A 22,418-nucleotide genomic window follows, 5' to 3' on the forward strand; every position below is an offset into this window, starting at 1 on the left:
AAACCAAATTGATGATTGGAAATCAAGCCATTGGAGAAGAGGAAGGATTTCATGTCTGAAGCGATGATGGATTCCATAACCTTGCTGATGATTGGGAGAAGGCTGATTGGTCTATAGTTACAGGGATCTGTTTTTGCACCTTTTTTATGCAGGGCAGTGATGTTAGCAGATTTCCAAGCAGATGGCAGATGACCTTGGGAAAATGAGAGGGTGAATAGAACAGAGAGAGGGTGAGCAAGAGCAGAAGAGCAGGCTTTGAGGACACGTGGGCTGATGCCGTCTGGACCGGTTGCAGAATCTGACTCGAGGTTTGAAAGCAAGCTCTCCACCTTGTCAGGAGAAAAGGATACAGAGTCCAGGGACAGTTGGGTGCGACTGGGTAAAGTGGGTAGAGATAGTGATGGGTTTGGGACACAAGATTTAGCTGCAAACACCGAGTTTAGACATTCAGCTTTATCACGTGTGGAATCAGCAGTGCGGCCATTTGAGGTAAGGGAGGGGATGGAGGGGGAACATACACCAGAAACAGATTTGATTAAACGCCACCAGGATTTTGAGGAGGGAGAGAGGTTTGAGAGTTCAGACTTGAGATGAGAAAGATGTTGTTTTCTGGCTCTCCTGAGGGTAGCTGCACACTTGTTCCGAGCTTTGTGGAAAGAACTGAGATTGCCCTCAGTTGGGTTTGCTTTCCATGAGGCAAAGGCAAGTTGTTTCAGGACAACTGCCTCGCCACAAGCTTCAGTAAACCAAGGGCGGGAGGAAGGGTAGGACAACTGAACACGAGAGGGGATAAATCTGTGCATGAGGGAGAGCAAGTTTCTTTGAAAGAATTCCCAGGATGAGTTGATGTTTGAGAAAGTAGTGATAGGAGACCAGTCTGTAAGTTTGATGGCTGCTCGGAGACCCTGCCAGTCGGCTTGAGTGAAATGCCAGACTCGACGGCGGTGAGGTGGTTCTCTGATAACAGCCAGAGAGATGTCCACTTTAATAAGGACGTGGTCAGAAGAACCAATTGGAGCGAAGGAAGAGCAGCAGATATTGTCAGGGAAATTTGTCAAAATCAGATCCAGAAGAGATGGAGTACCATTGGTTGAGATCCGGGTCGGGAAGTTGACCGATTGAGTCAGTCCCAATGAGTCACAGAAAGCTTTTGCTGATGTCCCATGGCAGGTAAGAGAGGTACCCACACCTAGCCAACTGGCGTGATGACAATTGAAGTCGCCACATAAGAGGAAGAGAGAGTTTGGATGAGAAGATAGAAGATGGTCCATGTTTTCGGAGAGTGAGGTGTAGATGGAGTCATCACTGTTCGGTGGACGGTACAGTACACATATAAACATGAGGTGGGAGTGGAGGGGAAGCCGAAGCCAGAGGTATTCCTGGGGGTGTGGGGGAGTGAGAGCAGTGCAGGGAGAGTGAGGAATAGAGTCTTTGATGAAGAGAGCAACACCTCCACCAGGACAAGGCTCAGGTCTGTCATACCGTAAGAGGGAGTAACCAGGGAGAGATACTTGGGAGTCAGACACGTCTTGGGAGAGGAAAGTTTCTGTTAGGCAGATAATGTCTGGTTTGTCAGTGGCAACCTGCATGGAAAGATCTGAAAGGTTTGAGCGAAGGCCCCGGATATTTGAGGTCCACACTTTTAATGAAGAGGTAGGGGAGGAGGCTTTTGGTGCAGGAGGTGGAGGGGGCGGGGGAGGGTCGGACGAGGGACGAGGGGGAGGTAAGGAGGGTTGCTGAAGGAGTGTGGGGTATTGCAGAATAGCGAGGGGAGGGGGCCGAATGAGGAGGAGAAAAGGCTCTGTGGTGCTGTGAGAGAGGGGGACAAGAGACAAGGAAGATGGCAGTTGAGGATTTGAGGAGGTGGAGTGAAGAGATGGAGGTGAGAGGGCAGTGGAGGGAGGCAGGTTGGTGGATTTGAGGGGGGCAACTTTGAGAAGGAAGAGTGAGGGGGATGAAAGGTGGGAGAAAGGTGAGGGGGGAATTTTTGAAAGAGGTGAGAGGGAGGCTTGGAGGGAGAAGAGTGGGATGGTTGCTTTGAGAGTGAGAGTGAGGGGTGAGGGGGTGAGTTGGCACTGAAGTTGGAAAAAAAGAATGGTTGATGGAAAGCGAGCATCCATGGCAAACTGTGGTTTTTAAAAGTTTTAGGTCAGAGATGCGATTTAACACAATTCTTGATGGATGCAATGAAGGCGAATTCAGAGCATGGAGAGAAGAAGTGCTGTAATAGTTGGATTTTTTAGGCAAGGAATGAAGGAGAGCTCGAAATGAGAGCAGTCTGTTAAAATAGCAGAAGAGTAGTGCATTGTGAAACAGTAAAGAGTACCACATGTGTGAGAGAGGAAGATGAAGCATTATAAGATCGTTTTTGTTGTTAATATTAATGTATGAGAGAGTTCAACAGATTAGGTCATGGAAGTGTAAAAAAAAAAAAAATAATAATAATAATAATAATAATAATAATAAAAAATCGAGGAAGACGAGGAAGTTAAGAGGAAGAAGAAGTAGCAGAATCGGGAGAAGGTTGTTGTTGGTTTTTTTTTTTTTTTTGAGATAAGAAAGAGATTAGTTGGGAGAATGGGGGATGTTTGGAAAGTGGGGAGGATGAAAATTGAAGGTAATGGGGAGGATAGAAATTGAAGGTAATGGGGAGAAAAAAAAAAAAAAAAAAAAAAAAAAAAAAAACGATCGAACACCAAGTGGAACCGGTAGGCCTCAAGCCTAGGACTAGGCCTCAAACACCAGGTGAGAACGTCGACATAAATACTCACAAAATAGCACGATTTTTGAAACAAAACCGAACTAGGAACACACATTAACATGTAGGTGAGAAAATTAAACAGTTAAAACGGGACAAATAACAACCGGAACTTAACTTTGAGAATGTCAGCAGGGAGCCCCGAAGGAGACCTCTTGCCGCTCAAAACCGGAACCGGAAGTTGAAAGCTCCTTGGTTCTCATGGTTGAGTCTTTGCTGTGAAATGCACTACCCAGTAGAGGAAACCAACAGGAACAGCTGATTTTATTGCGAGACAAGAAGGGCACTTGGTGGAGCGGATACGTCCGTCACATATTGGGTCTAAAACATTTTTGAAATATCATGCTATGCAGTACGATATCATTTGTGGCCCAATCTCTCAATGGTGAAGAATCATTTAAAAAAATAAATAATTCTCGTATCCAGATCTGGATTTGGATCTTCACCAAAATCAAATCAATTCGTCCTTGCGACACACCCACTCTGTCCGTCAAGTTTCGTCCCAATCCATCGACAGCATTTTGAGATATCATGCTATATATCATATTTAGCCCCATCTCTCAATGATGAAGAATCACTTTAAAATTATCGTAACCAGATCCGGATCTTCACCAAAATCGAATCAATTCTTCCTTGTCACACACCTAACCTGTCCACCAAGTTTCATCCGAATCTATCTTATAATGTGTGCCATCTTATACAGTAATCTAAAAGATGGCACACACCAATTTGATATGCTGGGACTCTAAAAAAATTAATCTTTTTTCAACCACACATGTTAATCCACTAAACCAAACAGCTTGTCCCCCCATAACTTCAGCTTTTTTTTGTGTACATTGTCGAGGCTGGTATAAAAGCTAACGCACAGAACATATAACAAGGGGAGCAGGAGACAACAGGGCTGGGCGAGGGAAGCACAAAAAAGTGGGGAGCAGACATTAGGAGATCTGTGGAAGGGAGAGGGATTGGGTGGAGTACATAGGGTATACAAGATGGACACTCCAGGGACTTTCAGAAATTAAAGCAGGGAATGTGAAGGAGGTGGGTTTGGGATGCATTTACAGCGGTAGAAAAGATCAAGATTTTTGATTGGGGAAGATAAGAGATGGTGGTGAACAGCCGTTCTGAAGACCTGGAGGGAGGAGTGGGATTGAAAAGAGTGTAGGAGTTTGTTCCAAAGGCGGGGAAATAGAGGAATGAAAGAGTGAAGGTGAGCAGTGATTCTTGATTTTGGTAGTTCTACCAGAAGGGGGTTTTTGGCGGACCTTGAGCGCCCTGTGGAAATATAGGGGGGGCAGATCACAGACAGAGCAGGGGGAGGCAAGGCCGGAGAAGAGACTGTGGAAGCCAGAAAGACCCCTGACCTACCTGCGGTGAGAGAGTGAGAGACCCAAAGACTCAGCTTCATCACGGGAGATACCAATGATCCTAAAAGCCTTGGTTTCCACAGCATGATGTCGAGCTCGGTGTGAGGCAGGAGCACCAGCCCAGAGCGGAGAGCAGTTCTCCATCAGGCTTTATGAAAGCACCTGCAAAGATTAGAATATCCACCTTGATGGGAAGATCCATGCTCTCAGACAAGAGACTTTCTCCACTATATTATGTTAATTTTTTTGATTCTGCTGCGAATGTTTTTTCTTCATCTCAATCCTTTCCTTCTTGCCTTCTGTCTATTTTGCCCTTTTCCTTTCATCTCTGTCTTCTTTGATTTTATTTAAATGTTGTTTTTGTTTATTTTAAATATAATATTTTGTGCATCCGTCATTCATTTTCATTGATATTCGGTTTGTGCAGGTTTATAATTTCTATTGTAATTCACGATTATTCTCTTTTATTACCTCTGCCACCTAAGGTGGACAGAGGTTATGTATTCACCCCTGTTTGTTTCTTTGTTTGTGAGCAGGATATCTCAAAACATTAAGGACTGATTTGGATGGAACTTGAAAATTTGCATTGGTGGACATGTTTGGTGTGTGATAAGGACGACTTCATTAGTTTTTGGTGAAGATCCGAATCTGGATCCATATACTAGTATTTCTAAAGTGATTCTTCACCATTGAGAGATGGAGCCAAAACTATATATAGCACGATATTTCAAAAAGTTGTGGATGGACTATGACAACACCTGGTGGATGAGTTGGGAAGGTGAGACAAACAAACCTATTACATTTTTGTTCAGGTATGGATGCAGATCTAGCCTTTCAGTGGGATACAAAATGTAAACTGTTCAGCTTGGCGATGGTATGCGCTCCACTGAAGTGCTGTTCTTGTTTATATATAAATATTATAATCATTGTGGCTGGATCTGGTGTTTAACCTCAAATCAGGCCATTGGCTGTTATCACAATTGGCTTTTGAAAACAAAGGGTTAACAAAAAAAATTTGGGAGTGATTTCATGTATTTTAAGGTGTTTACCATAATCAACTATGACATGATAGCTCCGAGGTAACATGTTTGCAGTGAATTGTCTGCTGTCGGTTAGAGTCCCAGACTCTTTATAAACCGTGGTGCTGGTGATGCAGAGGAGAGGAAGGATGTTGCATTGGTGAGTCTGGAGCACTTCTTATGGGAATTCAAGCCAACTGCCCCATGTATTAGCATTCACTCATGGATATGAAAGATCTCCCAGTACTTTTCAAAAGGAATAGGCTTGGCGAGTGTGTGCTTGTGCTCTTGCCAAATTCTAAATTCCTGTTATTATTTACAGAGCTCTGCATCAGCATCAGAGCTGAAGCCTCATAAGTGATGGAAAACAATGCGAGGCAGGTGCTGCATACAGGACATATGCATTCCAATGAATGAATTATTACAGAATCGTGTTGTTTTTTTTTTGTAGTTTTACAGTTGAGCACTTACAACATGACTTTCTAGAGGTAAATTGAGATTTTGAAGCTGCTTTGTTTGTTTTTTTTTTTTGTTTTTTTTTGAAGCAAAATGTAATCGTTACATATTGTAATTGGAAACCTGTTGGCTTTCCTCCTGGTAAGAATGATGACAAAATAATAACAAATGTTGATATTAATGGAAAAACAAACAAACAAAAAATATTTACAGTCAATATGATATTAGCTGTTGATGTTATGGGTCTAGCCTCTTCTAAAACAAATAAATTCTATGTTTAACTTTCACATTATCAACGTTTGCATGTCTGTGTTTGTGTGTTTTCCGTTACTGATTACTGTTCTTTGTAAATAGTGTCTGATTCTGTCCACTCCACGTTAGCGCTGTGTCCTCGGATCAACAACCTGCCACTATGTCGAGTAGCTCGCAGCAAAATAAGATAACGTTCCATCAAATAGCTGGAACATTGAAAGAATAAAACATTTAAGGACATGTACAATTAAATAATGATTATATCACTCAAGACTTTCAATGTTGATTGATATTTGATAACTGGGAATTTCTTTGAGATAACATGCCATTTCGTAATTATAAGACCTTGTGGATACATCTACCACATGCAGGAGAGGACAAGATTGAGACATCATTGTACTTATATATGAATTTACAATAAGGACACTAATATACAATAGACAAGTTAAAATAGGATACAAGATTTGAAACCTGGGATCACAGCATCATCAGTGCTGTGCTCATCAGGAACAGCAAACAGGCACAGAAGGAACAGTAGTTGCAAGACTTGGTATCACTTTATGTATGTGCATGCATGGTTTTAGTTCGTGTGATGGTGGTTTTAGTTTGTGCTGTATCTTCGCCTCGTAGCCGAAGTATACGTTTGTACCAGCTTTGATGAGCGGATGTGAAAAAGTAGAACATCCAGCCAAAGTACTCAAATTTTAAGTCGATAAATGCAGTGGAACAGTTGACCTGTCTTGTCTACAATCATGTGTTTTGACAAATTAGCCTTTAAAACACACAAAAGTGTTTTATAGAGAAACATTCGTACAGAATTCCTACACAAAACGAGATCCATTGTATTCGTGCCCACCAGAGCTGGCCAGATTGGCCCTATCGGCAGGGAACAGGCAACTACTAACACAGGAAATGCCCGAAAACCACGAGAAGAGGAAGCACTGGGGCTTGCAGGGTGACAGATCGCTAGTTGGATACTGAAAAAGGCAGTGTCCCATGTGCTATGTACTCATGGCTGGATTCAATCATTTTCAAAGCAAGAGGAGGGGGGGAGGGGTTGGACAGATTGGGTGTTTGTAAGAGGAGTAGCAGTTCACCTGCTCATCCAAACTCATAGCATTCAGAACATGCTCATTCCCACTGAATATTTTACCTATATGGACAGTAACAAACTATTCTTATCTGGTGATGAAACTGGTGAGTAAACTAAACTTGTTCCTCTTCAATTTCCTTCCATTCATTTTACTGTAAACTGAAACTGTTCCTCTTACATTGCTTTTTAAAGTTCGTTCCATTGCAAAATACAATGCCATTATGGATCCATTGTTATGAAAAGCTTGCCGAATTATTATTTATTTTGAAAATAGGAATGTTCATTCAATAAAAGGGGCTGTAGGAAAATTTGTGAGAGGGGAAGAGAGAAATTGATGTCTGTTTGAGAAATTGGTGAGTTTGTTTGAACCTTCGAACCCCACCTGTGCAGACCTATGGTCCAAGGGGTAACAATATGTTTTGAGAGCATTTGACAATCAGCATCGACAAGTAAAACTACGTGTATCTGGGAAGATTCAGTCAAATACAGGCACCACCAACTTGTATAGCTGCATAGCATGCATGGCTCGTGTTTCGTGTCCTCCCAATCATAAGAGGGCATCACATGACTGCAATACCCAGATGGTGAGGCCAAATGCTGTTTTCACCATCGCCTTGTGAGTAACACCACCTGTGGGCAGGTGTGTTTGTGAATGGACTTGAAGAGTTATTAAAATAAAAAAACTCCCAAACGTTGACCACAGAAATTATGTTGGGGATTTTCCAGCTGATCCTATTCTTCATCATTCCCATTGCTTCAGTGATCACTGGTACAACTTTGGCACTCTTCAAATTCAACTACCTTCTCACTTCATTTTTTTATATGCCAGATATATATATATATATGTGTATATATATATATATATATATATATATATATATATATATATATATATATATATATATATATATATATATATATATATATATATATATATATATATATATATATATATATATATATATATATATATATATATATATATATATATATATAGTGACGTCCACGGGACTTTGACAGTCCCGCCAACGTAGAATGAGCCGAAACGATGGAGGCGATTTATTTTTATATAACCCAAAGACGGCGGTTCTAATCGCCCTACCGCAAACGGGACGAGGAAGGTGGCACGAGTCACTTTTCACTGAGTTGATGATGTTTATTCCTTTTTTATAATTACCAGAAATAACAAGACTCGGCAAGAAGAGGGATCCGGGGCGATTCGACGGGATGGTGTGGGATCGGGCGTGGGGAAAAACACAGACAATTCCAATGAATATACAGTTCTCAATCCATCTAAGGCGCCAAGCAGACACACATATACACACACACACACACACACAAAACGTAGCTATCTCTGGTGGTCAGGCTGGACCGTGGTGTGGACGCAACTGTCCCTGGATCGGCGCCGGACGAGCCGGCCTTGCTCTCGCCAGGGGGGGCAGGAGAAACCGCGGTGCTGTCGACCTCCTGGTCCTGGCCCAAGTCCGCCCACAGCCGCCAGGGAACCAGCTCCCGCGCCAAGCCGCGAGCAGGAGAGGGAGGCAGGTCCACCCGCCGCCCGACCCCGTACTCCGAGTCAGCAGAACCCCAGAGCCAACCAAAGCGAGGCACGAGGCTCGGCAAGGCTCCCAGGCACGATCAAGAGCACGATCAAGAGCACGATCGACTCAGCACAGCAACCAGGACGCTCTCTGCCGCCACAGGTTCCACACCAAAAAAACACGAGCATTCTGGTTGTAATCTTCTTCTTCTTCTTCCTTTTCGACCCCGAACAGAACCTTTTTATCCTTCTGCCCTCGTCACCTCCAATCGAGCCGTTTATTGGCCCACTGCCGTCGCCTTCTGCCAATCGTGATCACGGGGCGGAGCCATCCGCTGCACTGTACTGTGACGTCACGGCCAGTCTCCAGAGAATACCAAAAGGGGTTTACGCAGACACACTTACCCTATCCCGTGTCCCTATCTAATTACGTCACATTTATCATTTCCCCCTTGAAGAAATGAACATTTACTAGACAACTTATCACCACTGAATTACTACTTATTACATCGAGATCCTGGTAAACTCGAACAGCATGGCATACCTAATTAAACATCCTAATTACCCTTTGAATGTATACCCCCCCCCTCAGACGTAACACTGCCCCCTCCTCTGGTACCGCAGCTCCTGCAAGGTATATCACAGGCGCTACCATACCAGCCTTAACACTTACTGACTCACACCTAATTAACCTAACGAAATAAAGTAGGAGGGGCAATGGGCAGCGAGTCGCAGCTAACTTACCTCTCCTGCTTAATGTACTACCCCCTTATGGCCTTATCCTCGCCTAAACAATCATTTCTTTTTTTTGTTTTTTTATTTTATTTTATTTTATTTTATTACATGAGAGCACTGAGTGAAGTTGCACTCCATCTTCAGGATCATTGCTCTTGCCCAGCACTCTTCCAGTGATCTGGGGAGGGGAAACAAAAGGTTCCACAAAAACACAACACTTATACTTTACATTCCTACTCTAAGCCTTAACGACACTATTCACAGGATATTTACACTTGACCGCCTCCCCCAGTGGATGCTAATAGACCCAGCGTTACCTGGGGAGCCAATTTTCAAATTTGCTTGCCCCAAAATTATGCGAACATCTTGCCCTTGCTGCACCTGTCAAGTTGTGCGGGATCGGGTGGGACTCACACATCTTCACAACACTCACACCATGGTCATCATCACATTTCAAGGTCATGGTCCTCATTTTAGTCATGCAGGCTGAATCCCGTCGTGGCCGTGGGGTGGGTTACCACAGATGATGGGGGCATCTCAGGTGCAACCATGCCCACAGGTAAGCTTTTGTCCAACCCGGACGTTTCTCCGCCCCGCTCCCTTTGATTCCCTCCCCCCTGGTAGCCATCAGCTCTAATCCCGTACAACACTCTGGAAGGGGTCTCACTGGCTCCTCTGGCCTTCCTGGGTCGCCAAGGTCCTACCCGCCTTGGTCGCCCAACCAGACCCTCTCCCAGTTGCCTCCAGACACTGTCACCATTAGCCACCAGGTGGTTAATCTCCTTGAAGGGGGTCGCAATTCACGCTCACCGTGAGCTTCAGCAATCCCTGTGGACAAGCACATCATCCCCACCCACAAAACCCACATGACTCCCCCACCCCATCGGCCTTACATGTGACACCTGCATTTCTAACACTTCACCGACCATGACCTTCCCTGTTACCACACCATGCCCAATTAAAAAAAACAATGTGTGCACCATACATTTCACTTCTTCACTTAAAACAACTCACACAGCACTTCTCACCCGATCCACGCACCAGCCATTGGACAGCCACTCGTGCCCGCTTTGTTTCCAATTACCCACTGTCCCGATTGTCACTCTAAAACCCAGCAGAACTTATGCCACGATCAAATGCCAATTTGATCGTGGCATAAGAACACGATCAAATCAAATCATAAGAACACGATCAAATGCCAATTTTTCCACAATTCATTTTTTTCCACTAAAGGAGGTACTTCGCCACAATCTCACCAGCCGTGCATGGCCCTATATGCTCAGCCCGATCTAGTCTCCCGGACCCCCCGACAGTGATCTCCGGACCCGACCTATGAAAGGGCATCTCGGATAGACCTGGCGGTTTAGCAGGAGGATTCACCCTCTCCGAGTCTAAAAGTCTATTGGAGGGTCCCTCCATTGCCGGGTACCGGCAATATCGTTGCATGTGTCCTCTTCGCCCGCACCGGAAACAACTCCCCATAAAAGGCCCCCGTGAGTATCGGTGAAATGTTTCTTCCGGTTCCGGACCCCCTCTGCCATAATCAAATTGCTCTATTGGCTGGGCTGGACCCCGCCGCTTTGGCGCACTAACTACCGGATTACCCTTTATCAAACTCGACAGTTTCTGGCAAATTTCCTGAAACATTTGGGTAATGCCAATTTCTCCCAGCCCCTCTCCTTGATCCTGGATCTCCGCCTGTCGGACCGTCACCGATGGCCTCTCGGGCACCCGACCCGGCCGCCTCCACGAGGCCAGCCTGGCTGCGCACTCAGCCGCTCGGTGAACGGTGGGTGGATCCTGTAGCTCCACTAGCGCTCGGACCTCAGGGTCCGGAAGAGCAGCTAAAAATTTCTCTAGTGCCAGTCTGTCCCATGCCTCCACTGTAAGGTCCCGATACGCGATCCTGACTGATTGGTAAATGTCCTGTGCCAGCTCCTGCACTGTCTCACCCGGCTTTAATCTGCGGTGCTGGAGCTGAGCCCGCACCAGATCACAGTTTGCCGCGAACCCAAACCGACGGCTCAACGCCTCGCAAATGTGGGAGCTGGTCAACATCCCTCCGCGATCACGTTTAACACATCTGCGGCTGGTCCCCGCAACGTTGCCACCAAATTCCCTGTACGTTCCCGCTCATTCCACCCGTTTAGTCGGGAAATGCACTCAAATTGCGTCAGAAAAGCTTCAACGCTCCCTGACCCGTCAAAATTTACCAGGGGGATCACTTTTACGGTGGCCCGCTTCTCAGTTTCTCCCTTGTCCGAATCCAGCCTAGGGATCAAACACCCTTGTGGCTGCGTATCCAATTTCGGAGCCCACTGTGGCCAAAGATGTTTTGTGGTGAGGGTCTCATGGGTCAATTTTGCCTCCTGTTCCAAACGTTGAATGGACCGATTCACCTCTTCCCGCAGGATCTTCTGGGCCCGCACAACCTCCTCCAAGGCTCCGTCGCGAGTTTGTAGCTGCTCCTCAACCAACCCGGACACTCTACTTACAAAAGACGGCTCTACCAGGCCTTTATCCAAGACTTCATCTTGGCTCATAATTTTATCTTGTTCGTCCAAACGAGCCTCCAATCCTTTTACCTCCTCCGCCAAATTCATCCCTTGCTTCCTCAGCTCTCCCCACTCTTCAACTTGCAGCTGCATACGAAGATCCACACAGGCACGATGACGTTCCAGGCTTTCATCCACTTTATCAACCCGAATGTTCGTTGCATCAATATTATCTACCAATTTTTTCCGTATATTTTCCCCCTCCAATGTAATTTCTACCTTTGTTTCCTCCAATCTATCCTCGAATTTACTTTGTATTTCTCCCAATTTAACATCCACACACTCCTGCATCTCAGTTTTCATTTTCTCCATCTTTTCCCCCAATTCATCCCTCATTAAATCAATCCGTGCACCCAACTGTACCCCCATTACCCCCAATTGATCTGTCATTTCTGCCCTCTGTGTCACGAATTGATTTTCCATTTGTGCCGTCATTTCTGCCATTTGTGCCCCCTGTGCCGTCATTTCTGCCATTTTTGCCCCCTGTGCTGTAATTGCACTCATTAAACGTTCCAACATTATCCAGATCGTCATCGTGCCGGTTTCCGGTGCTGCCGGCTCCATTACGGGCGATGAAGCACGGTCCACGCTTGGAATGGGGGAGGTTCCAACCCTACCCTCGTCTCTCCCCTCTTCCCCCGACTCGCTGTCAGACACGTGGCCTTCCTCCTCAAACATCTGCACATCCGCCATGGTGCAGAAGTCCCGTTTGCCGCCAATTAATTTAAATTTGAAAAATCCCGCCAAAATTTTCCCGCGCTAGCGCGCTTTTCTGTAATAATTTTATATTCCAATTCGTGGCGAGATTTTAATCCTGGTATATAATTTAGAGGGGTTCGAACATCCAACACCCTGACACCAATGTGACGTCCACGGGACTTGAACAGTCCCGCCAACGTAGAATGAGCCGAAACGATGGAGGCGATTTATTTTTATATAACCCAAAGACGGCGGTTCTAATCACCCTACCGCAAACGGGACGAGGAAGGTGGCACGAGTCACTTTTCACTGAGTTGATGATGTTTATTCCTTTTTTATAATTACCAGAAATAACAAGACTCGGCAAGAAGAGGGATCCGGGGCGATTCGACGGGATGGTGTGGGATTGGGCGTGGGGAAAAACAGACAATTCCAATGAATATACAGTTCTCAATCCCTCTAAGGCGCCAAGCAGACACACACACACACACACACACACACACACACACACACACACACACACACACACACACACACACACACACACACACACACACACACACACACACACACACACACACACACCGTAGCTATCTCTGGTGGTCAGGCTGGACCGTGGTGTGGACGCAACTGTCGACCTCCTGGTCCTGGCCCAAGTCCGCCCACAGCCGCCAGGGAACCAGCTCCCGCGCCAAGCCGCGAGCAGGAGAGGGAGGCAGGTCCACCCGCCGCCCGACCCCGTACTCCGAGTCAGCAGAACCCCAGAGCCAACCAAAGCGAGGCACGAGGCTCGGCAAGGCTCCCAGGCACGATCAAGAGCACGATCGACTCAGCACAGCAACCAGGACGCTCTCTGCCGCCACAGGTTCCACACCAAAAAAAACACGAGCGTTCTGGTTGTAATCTTCTTCTTCTTCTTCCTTTTCGACCCCGAACAGAACCTTTTTATCCTTCTGCCCTCGTCACCTCCAATCGAGCCGTTTATTGGCCCACTGCCGTCGCCTTCTGCCAATCGTGATCACGGGGCGGAGCCATCCGCTGCACTGTACTGTGACGTCACGGACAGTCTCCAGAGAATACCAAAAGGGGTTTACGCAGACACACTTACCCTATCCCGTGTCCCTATCTAATTATGTGACACTTATCATTTCCCCCTTGAAGAAATGAACATTTACTAGACAACTTATCACCACTGAATTACTACTTATTACATCGAGATCCTGGTAAACTCGAACAGCATGGCATACCTAATTAAACATCCTAATTACCCTTTGAATGCATACCCCCCCCCCCCTCAGACGTCACAATATATTGTAATACCGGTCGTCCGTCCGTCCGTCCGTCTGTCCATTCCTGTCTGCACTCTAACTCCCAAAGTTTTCAACGTTCACGTTTCATATTTGGTACATAGGTACAGACTGTGGAGACGCTGTGTTGTGACATACATTCATCATCTAAAGTGGTTGCCATGGCAACCAGGATGCTGTTTTCCATCCGTTCCTGTTCGTACTCTAACTCCCAAAGTTTTCAACTTTCACGTTTCATATTTGGTACATAGCTACAGACTGTGGAGACGGTGTGTCGTGGCATACGTTCGTCATCTAAAGTGGTTGCCATGGCAAACAGGATGCTGTTTTCCATGTAGTAGCACAATTCTGTATATACCTTCTTGTTTGGGCATATATTGTGCTCACTTGCGCTCTTGTTAGATATTGGTATTTGGTCATTTTCTTGATTTCTGCGTTGTTTGGGCCAAAATTGCTGGGTAATGAAACCTCATTTTGTGTGTGTGTGTGTTTTCATAACATATCATTCTCTTTGATAATATATCTCTCCCTCTCTCCCTCTCTCCCTCTCTCCCTCTCTCCCTCTCTCCCTCTCTCCCTCTCTCCCTCTCTCCCTCTCTCCCTCTCTCCTTCCCTCCTCTCTCCCCCCCCCCACCTTTAATATCCCCATCAGCAAAGCAACAGGTTGTATTTGCTTGTATCTAATATGGACCAAAGCATCATCCACAGCATCAGGTCCTCTGTGTAAGGGTTTGGTGACTTGAGACAGACATCAATTTCCAGTTTTTATTGAAAATAATGATAACAGAATCTATTTTGTTAGTTAGTGCCTTCCAATATTATTTAATGTTCCACAATTCCTTAAACATGTGTTTATCAAACATTACAGTTATAAGATTTACATTATTTATCAATGTTTCATTGAAGTGAGAGGCTAGATTTAATCACACCTCCAACATTAATACTTTTCGTGGAAGCTTTATTTTTCCCCTGATTAAGTGAAATCTGTGATAGCTCCTGAATCCCTGTATTATGCTTTTCCATCTCTTTGATGTGACATTGTTTTTTTGTGATATTGGACTGGAAGGTGTGCCTTCCTTTCATTGAAGGTTGTTTCACAGCTGCTAAAAAAAAGTGTCTGTTGAGAACTGCAGCTCTACTGAATAGAGCAATTAAAGGGATTTTAATGTAAGAAGGCTCCACTTGCTTCCTTAATTGAAATATTATTCAAGTAATTGTCTTTTTTTTTCAAGCCATTTTCATTTATGATTTTTAACTGCTCTTTGGTAACATCATTATGAAGGAGGCCTATTTGTAGTTGAGACTGAATTGGTAACAGATATAATGCAGACAATACAAACACATGAAATTTTGAAATATACATTTATTTCTCATTGAAATCACACTGTAGGAGCATTTAGAGACATTGAAGCCAGGAAGATACCATGGAACCATTTCCATCACCAAACAAATCCGAACAGATATCACAGCTAGCTTCAAGGGAACACACAACTAAAAATAAAATAATTCAACAACAGAGAAATCTTTTCTCTGATTATTATCATTTTAAAATTTTACATCATATCCTTAGATGTAAAATGTTATCTTTTAGCAGCAAATGCAAGATAATGAATTTCCCAGTAATTTCCATAGAGACAACCATGTCTCTCAATTTGTCGATCCATGATTGGTTCGAAAAGAAAATAAAATAAAAAGTAAAACAGATCGCATTTCGCAGCTCTCAACTAGGGTGGGAATATGACTGGTCTATGACCAGGCTTTCGATCCCTTCCAAAAGGACAGCACCTCAGCGGTCGGATGATGTTCCATCGAGAACCAAACCCAGGAAGTTCTCCCAAAATCAGGAATAGAAAGCCCAGTTTCAAGGATATTTGTAAACAACTTTTATCGCTTCATTATTTAAATAATACATCAAGTACACGCTTAAAAGATGAATATCTGAGACTAACTACAATCTTTCACATTTTATCATCCTTCAACGACCAGCCGAGGTTTGTTTCGCATCATTTTAAATGTTTAATTGTAAAAATTTACAGACAGCATGTGTAAATGCATGAATGTCATGGTTCTCTTTCAGTACTACATAAAACAAAAGAGTTTTCACAATCTTTCACAATTGTTCCCAACGATATTTGTAAAAATTATGTTACAGCAAATGAAGAAATTGACAACTTTTGGGAAATGTGAACCACGTACTATAAAAGCAAACAAATCGCCGTGCAGTTAGTTCTCATACATAAATTTATTTATTTATTTTACTTTCAGTTCCACATACTCAACATCAACACATCATTTTACATTATTAGCTTTAGGCATGAGAGCTAGTGTCAAGAGAATTAGAAAGTTTATATTGCATTCTAAAAATCGAAAAACCCATTTGGCTCACAAAAGACCTTCGAGATGGAAATTTGTGTGAAAATGAGTGTTGCAGACCCCTCTGGCTTCCTGGCTTCACACACTTTCATGTTATAAACAGCAAAATACAATGATTTTGCTTTAACGGGCGTTTGAAACGCTGAGCCTTATAGGTATGTGCTTATATTACTGGAAAGTCACTTTAGATTTTAGGGTGTGTGTTAGGTGGGGAAGGGGGAGTACTGAGGTTCAAGGAGAATTGAGATTTACCCACCACGGTGAAGTTCAAAAGGGTCACGCCAAAGTAAATGTAAAACACTATTACTACTGATTTTGTTCAAGGTCACCGCTACTGTAAAAACCGCACTTTTACATTAACCTTACCACTAAAAAGAGCAACTGGCCACTCGTATGAAACATTCATGCTTGACATGTAAATTTTTTAAAACCAATTGATTTTTCAGCATCATCATCAACACTACTGAAAAAACAAACAAAATGTAAACTTGTCAATTAATGACAATTGGATTACCAGCTCTGCACATTACAGAGTTAATGAGCCATCAACATATAACACTTGGAAAGAAAGAAGGGTATATTAGGATTAATAAAATTGGAAAAAGGGAGTGAAGGAGGTAGGATAATTAAGAAAAAGACTGTATGGGAATTGAAGAGGAGGAGGAGGAGAAAAAAAAGGAAAGGAGGTTGGAAAGCGATAGGATTGAGGGGGAGGAGCAAAAAGAGGATGTATGGGATAAAATAATTAGTCATAATTTTTGCATACATATTACTTAGACAGTTTCAAACTTTTTCCTGAAACTTCGCACGCTCATGATTAATCTACTTTTGAGTCTTCATCCAGCTCTTCATTTCAATGTCCCCTTCCTATCATAAACTCTCCAATATTGAAGAAGTAGATGACTTGAACAATGCCAAACAATGGGGCAATGACCATAGCTCGGCATGCAGCTCCTTTAAGAAATGCTCGTGGACCTTCATTACACCAGATCTTCCTGCAGATTAACCATGAGATAAAGTTAGCTCTGAACAACTTGATAGCCAGTCAGATTAATCCCATTGTAAACCAGGAGTACATATCTTTGCAAAAGATTGGTTCAAATTTGACCTATGACCTTTGCTCATAAAGGCATTGCTCAAAGCTAAATTGCTCAAAGCAATTTACGTAGATTGACATTTTTGAGGAAGTTTATATTCACAGAGTTCATAATATGGAAAACTGAGATTCATAATCACTCATTTCCTACTTCAGTGTGGGTGCTTAAAATCAGGATGGCAGCGAGTGACATCATTGTTTGAATTGGAAAATGGCTTGTCAGAACATCCAACCAACACCTGAGGATGTTGCTAGCCTGCTGGAGATGTGTCTGGATAGCACGACCTTCATCTATGATGGTGCACACTCTCGACAAATATTTGGCACAGCTTTGGGTTCACCTGTCTCTGCTGTTGTGGCTAATTTGATGATGGAGGAACTCGAACAAAATATATTTGAGTCTCATAAGAATTGGCTCCCACAATATTGGAACAGGTTCGTCGATGACACCTTCGCCATTATGGATACAAACGTCGTAGACCACCTTCTGCGGAAACTTGGCCATGTATTCCCCAGCATTAACTTCACAATTGAAAATTAAAAAGAAAGCAAATTGGCTTTTTTGGATGTGGAGGTTCACCATAAACCTGACAGCTACCTACATACTTTGGTTTGGAGGAAACCAACCCACACCAGCAGATTCCTAGATTTTAACTCCTGCAGCCCAATCTCCCACAAACGCAGTGTAGTATGGACCTTGGCAGCTCAAGCATGGACTATGTCATCTTCCAAAGCCAAGGCAATTAAATAAATCCGATTAGTTGGAAGAGTCCTGTTCAAAAATGGGGACAGCAAAGGGATACTCCCCAACTTGAAAGAATCAAAAGAGACTGAAAAGAAGGAGCCAGACATGCTTGGGCACTGTGGATAGTGCCATACTACCTGGGCCTTTCCAAAAGGATTGGCAGGATAGTATGCAATGCACGGATTGGTGTAGCCTACAAGCCTCTATGCACCATCCATAACGTTATTTCAAAACTAAAGGACACCTTATCAACTGGTGATAAAGTTTGTTTTAACTTAAGGCCCGGTCACACCTTGACGTTTTAGCCAACGTATGCCGATTTTTTTGAATTTTTTTTCTAAAACGCTGGCACACGTTGAATACGTTATGGGTAAGTTTTGATAACATTGAGAGCACGCTGAAAAACACTGCCATACGTCGTTGTACGCTGGCTTTAAACGTTGTACTTTTTGATTGTCCTCAAATTTTTTCATGCTTGAAATTTCACGACGTATGCCGGCGTATGACTCACACGTTCCGCTACGCTGGCCACAAGTTGTATGCACGGTCTGCGATCGTTGACAGACGTCAACACATGCTACTTGTAAGTTAATCATAAGTTGAGACATGCCGAGGTAATGTTTAGCGTACCCAAAACTTATTTCTAACCTATGATTAACGTGTTGTTGGCACGTTACGCGATCATTGCCACACATCGACAGACGTTACTTTTAAGTTACTCATAGGCTGAAAGACGTCGGTATAATGGATCGTCCTTGCGTCAGCGTCCACAGCCACGGCCAGGACACTTATTTGCAGCATTCTTCAAAGTTTTCTTCGGCATGACGAGGAAGTTCACACTTCGATGTCTAGCTTGGCTATGATTCCAATTGTCCATCGGCAGCGTCTATTTAAAATAGTCGAGTTTGAGCATTTTAACACGTTCAGAAGAAACGCTTCAAATTTCAAAACCCCAGCGTCAAAAAACAAAGGCGAGTGACAGCAATTTAAATCGTTCATTGTAAACAATGAAAATAGCCGAGTGGTACCGTTTAGAAGTCGTTGAGTGTAAAAAAAATCGAATTGTTGAGCGCTAGCGTCTACTTTCAATAGTGGAGTTTGAGCGATTTAGCACGTTCAATAGAAACAATTAAAATTTCCGAGCGCCAGCGTCAAAAAACAAAGGTGAGTGACAGCAACTTAAATCGTTCATTGTAAACAATGAAAATAGCTGAGTGGTACCGTTTAAAAGTCGTTGAGTGTAAAAAAAATCCAATTGTTGAGCGCAAGCGTCTACTTTCAACAGTGGAGATGCAGCCATTTAAATCGTTGAGTGGCAGCCTATGAATAGCAAACCCTACGTCACCGGCAAAGATAAACTGCCGCACGATATGGATAAGTTAGGCTATCGTTGGGCATAGTTTGTGAACGCCGGCTTCACGATAATTATTCGTTGGTATATCGTATCTATAAGCAATCAAAGCGCTCTATGCACATTATTAGTTCATTGTGCATATTTGTCCAACCCGTTATAAATAGACCTAAATCGTAAAAACAAGCGAAAGCTCATTGTTGAAAAAGCCCCATAAAAAAATTAGCCGCGAAGAACTTCGAACAATGGTGAAAAGATGTCTCCTACCCGTGGACACGCGGACGCAAGGACGATCCATCATAACCCACACCCTCCCCCTCACACTCACCTACTACTGCCAACATGAACAAACTACGACTAATACTAATACTAATACTGATACTGATACTGATACTGTTACTGCTGACATGGACATCGACTCAAAAAGGACTCGAAAACACTGTTGGGTTCCCCTTTTATGAGCAGCATTTTTATCTACCAATTCCCAAAACCGCTGGGAACACGTCTTTATATGGCAGTTGTAAGCTAGAAACACGTTCATTTATTTTTTTTTTGTCGACCGGAAGACGTCATTGGAATACGTCTACATACGTCGATGTGTGTTGGGACTACATAAAGAATTGGTTCAAAGCACGTCAAACATAAGTTAGAAATAAGTTTCGCGTAAAAAAGACATTACCGCGACGTGTTTCGACTTATGAGTAGCTTATAAGTAGCGTTTGTGGACGTGTGTAAGCGTCCACATATCGTGTGTAAAACTTATCCCCATCGCAGGCGGAACGTGTGTCATATGCCGAGTACGTCCAAAAATTTTGAACATGTTTAAAATTTCTTGACGTACTCTACTTACTACGACGTATGATAGCGTACTTTAGCGTTCTACTCACGTATACCAAACTTACTCATACCGTATTTGACGTGCCCCAACGTTTTAGACACATTTTTCTTAGGTTGGCATACGCTGGCAAGATCGCCAAGGTGTGACCGCGATGTTGTCACTTCCATTTCTACGGCAGTTATGATTCGAATCGTTGTGCGTCATCCTTTTAATAGGCTACGTCACGACATCGTCGGCGATGCGTGCAACGCGCTATGCCTAAATTAGACTATCGTTGGGCATCGGTTGTGTAGGCCGACAACAGGTTCAGTATTCGTTGGTATAAGTTATCTATAACACAACGAAACGTTCTGTGTCCGTTACCAATGCGTTATACATAAGACCAAGTCGCTATGAATACGTCCGAATCTTTAAAAAAAAACATCAAAAGTTCAACGAAAGCCAGCGTTTTAGATACATTTTAATACGTTGCCATCGCTGGCTAAAACGTCAAGGTGTGACCGGGCCTTCAGGATAAGTACGTGAGTTGCCGTCTTGTCATGACTTACACCAGGCAGAATTCAAACATTTATTTTGCAAATTCATTTGTAATATTCGTGACATCATATTTTAAAATGCAATTGCAATTGAAGACTTAAGTTAAAAAAAAAAAAATAAAGAAAAACTTTTCTTTATTTCAAAAAACAATATCCTTCGGCCATACACACGGGAGATGGAGGTGGATCCTGGAAGTTTGGTGCGATTTCACAAAAGTGTGATGTTGTTCAGTGACAACACAAGAGAGGTCAACACAGCACAGATATATATACTGTAGATATGTTGTAGAACAAATTTGATTTTATCAGAGTTGACTTTATCACACTTAAGACGTATGGGGGTGTTTTGTCTACATAAGTATGTGCAATCTTCAGTTGCTAATGAAAGAGTGGAAGAAGCAGAGAAATCTTGATTTTTCTCACCTTGCACAATCAGATATTCCAGAATATGTATCTTCATTAGTCGCTCTCTGTAAGGACTGCACTCTGGTTTTAATAACTGGAAAGACAAGAAAGGAGATGAAAAATTATGGTGATTGAATCTACAAGAGGATTTTGAAAAAGAGGGACAATATTTATTAAACAAAATGTATCCTACTGCCATGTGATTTATATACTCCACTTTAACTTGATATCAAGCCTGGTGTTTGCTTAACAGTTAAGGTGGATGCCTTAAGATCTTAGAGTCTTGAATTTGAGCTCCTGTCAGCCATTGAATTAATACCAAGTATGGTTGACTCAGCCTGTTATCCTTTCAAGGTTGGCGAAATGAGTAGCAGTGTGCTCGTAAGAGAATGCACTGTATCAAGCGGCACAGTCGTGCCCCCAGAAAATGATACAAACAGCAGCCACCGGCTGCTCACAATAGCTAATATAGTATATATATATATATATATATATATATATATATATATATATATATATATATATATATATATACACATACATACATACATACATACATACATGCATACATACATACATATAAACACCACACACACACACACACACACACACACACACACACACACACACACACACACACACACACACACAAGGATAAATTATGTACTGGCAAGTACTTACAAAAGCTATTTTATTTGACGTTATAACCTTAACCCACAAGCAATTTGCTGATTTCCCAACAGCCCGGATCATCAGCTGGGCACCGTTTTACATCGAGGTTCCAATCCTTTCAAGCCAGAACCTCTCCAAACAGCGGATCCACAACCCCGGTCACCGGTCCACATCAGTGGATTACTCAACATCAATGGACCCACAACCTCAAAGTTGTGTCCAGACAGTCAGTCAACACAGCAATGCAATATCTTCATTCAAACTTATTTAATTATTACTTTTATTTAAAGTATTATTACATATGAATAACTTCAATCATACCCCACTTTATATGATAATACATTAAGCGATAAATACTTTACCTTGTAGACATGTCCTTTACACAGCACCTCCATCTAACCATAGACTCAAACTGTCATTAAAAAACGATTTTAACATGCTGCGCTGCATATCTTAGCAACCACCAATAAATTATTTTAATGCTTATTTATAATGTATTGTCATGTCCAGGGGGTCTAACCCCTACCTAGAAGGATGGCAAAGCTTCGCCCTTGAAGGCGTACAGCTGAGACTCGGAGATTAATGCACGCTCGGGAAGGAGGCACAATGGCGGAGGGGCGG

At 43.2% G+C, this 22,418-nt stretch overlaps 1 protein-coding gene and 1 long non-coding RNA gene across 8 annotated transcripts in view; one reads left to right on the top strand and one right to left on the bottom strand.

Annotated features, from left to right (window-relative positions):
- Positions 1 to 22,418, top strand: part of LOC147027183 (uncharacterized) — a 96,104-nt gene that overhangs the window by 18,524 nt on the left and 55,162 nt on the right. Inside the window, exons 4-5 of one of the 2 annotated variants that reach the window (XR_015058722.1) lie at positions 5,220 to 5,304; positions 5,467 to 5,856. The exons of the other annotated variant lie outside the window; for it this stretch is intronic. This is a non-coding gene — a long non-coding RNA (uncharacterized LOC147027183). Of the gene's footprint in view, positions 1 to 5,219; positions 5,305 to 5,466; positions 5,857 to 22,418 lie in introns of those variants that run through there. 2 annotated transcript variants of the gene reach the window in all.
- Positions 15,127 to 22,418, bottom strand: part of LOC147027184 (mitochondrial glutamate carrier 1-like) — a 92,496-nt gene continuing 85,204 nt past the window's right edge. For all 6 annotated transcript variants that reach the window (XR_015058721.1, XM_085883385.1, XM_085883384.1 and 3 more), the window contains 2 exons: positions 21,144 to 21,219; positions 15,127 to 17,149 (listed from right to left, as the gene is read on the bottom strand). Coding sequence is in view for 5 of the 6 variants with exons in the window: in XM_085883385.1 (XP_085739511.1) it covers positions 17,008 to 17,149; positions 21,144 to 21,219 (218 nt within the window). In the remaining variant the exon portion in view is untranslated. The remainder of the gene's footprint in view (positions 17,150 to 21,143; positions 21,220 to 22,418) is intronic.

This window comes from Eptatretus burgeri, chromosome 5 (assembly GCF_056783735.1).
Source record: "Eptatretus burgeri isolate ZD-2024b chromosome 5, Ebu_testis_v1, whole genome shotgun sequence".
Classification (NCBI taxonomy): Eukaryota; Metazoa; Chordata; class Myxini; order Myxiniformes; family Myxinidae; genus Eptatretus; species Eptatretus burgeri.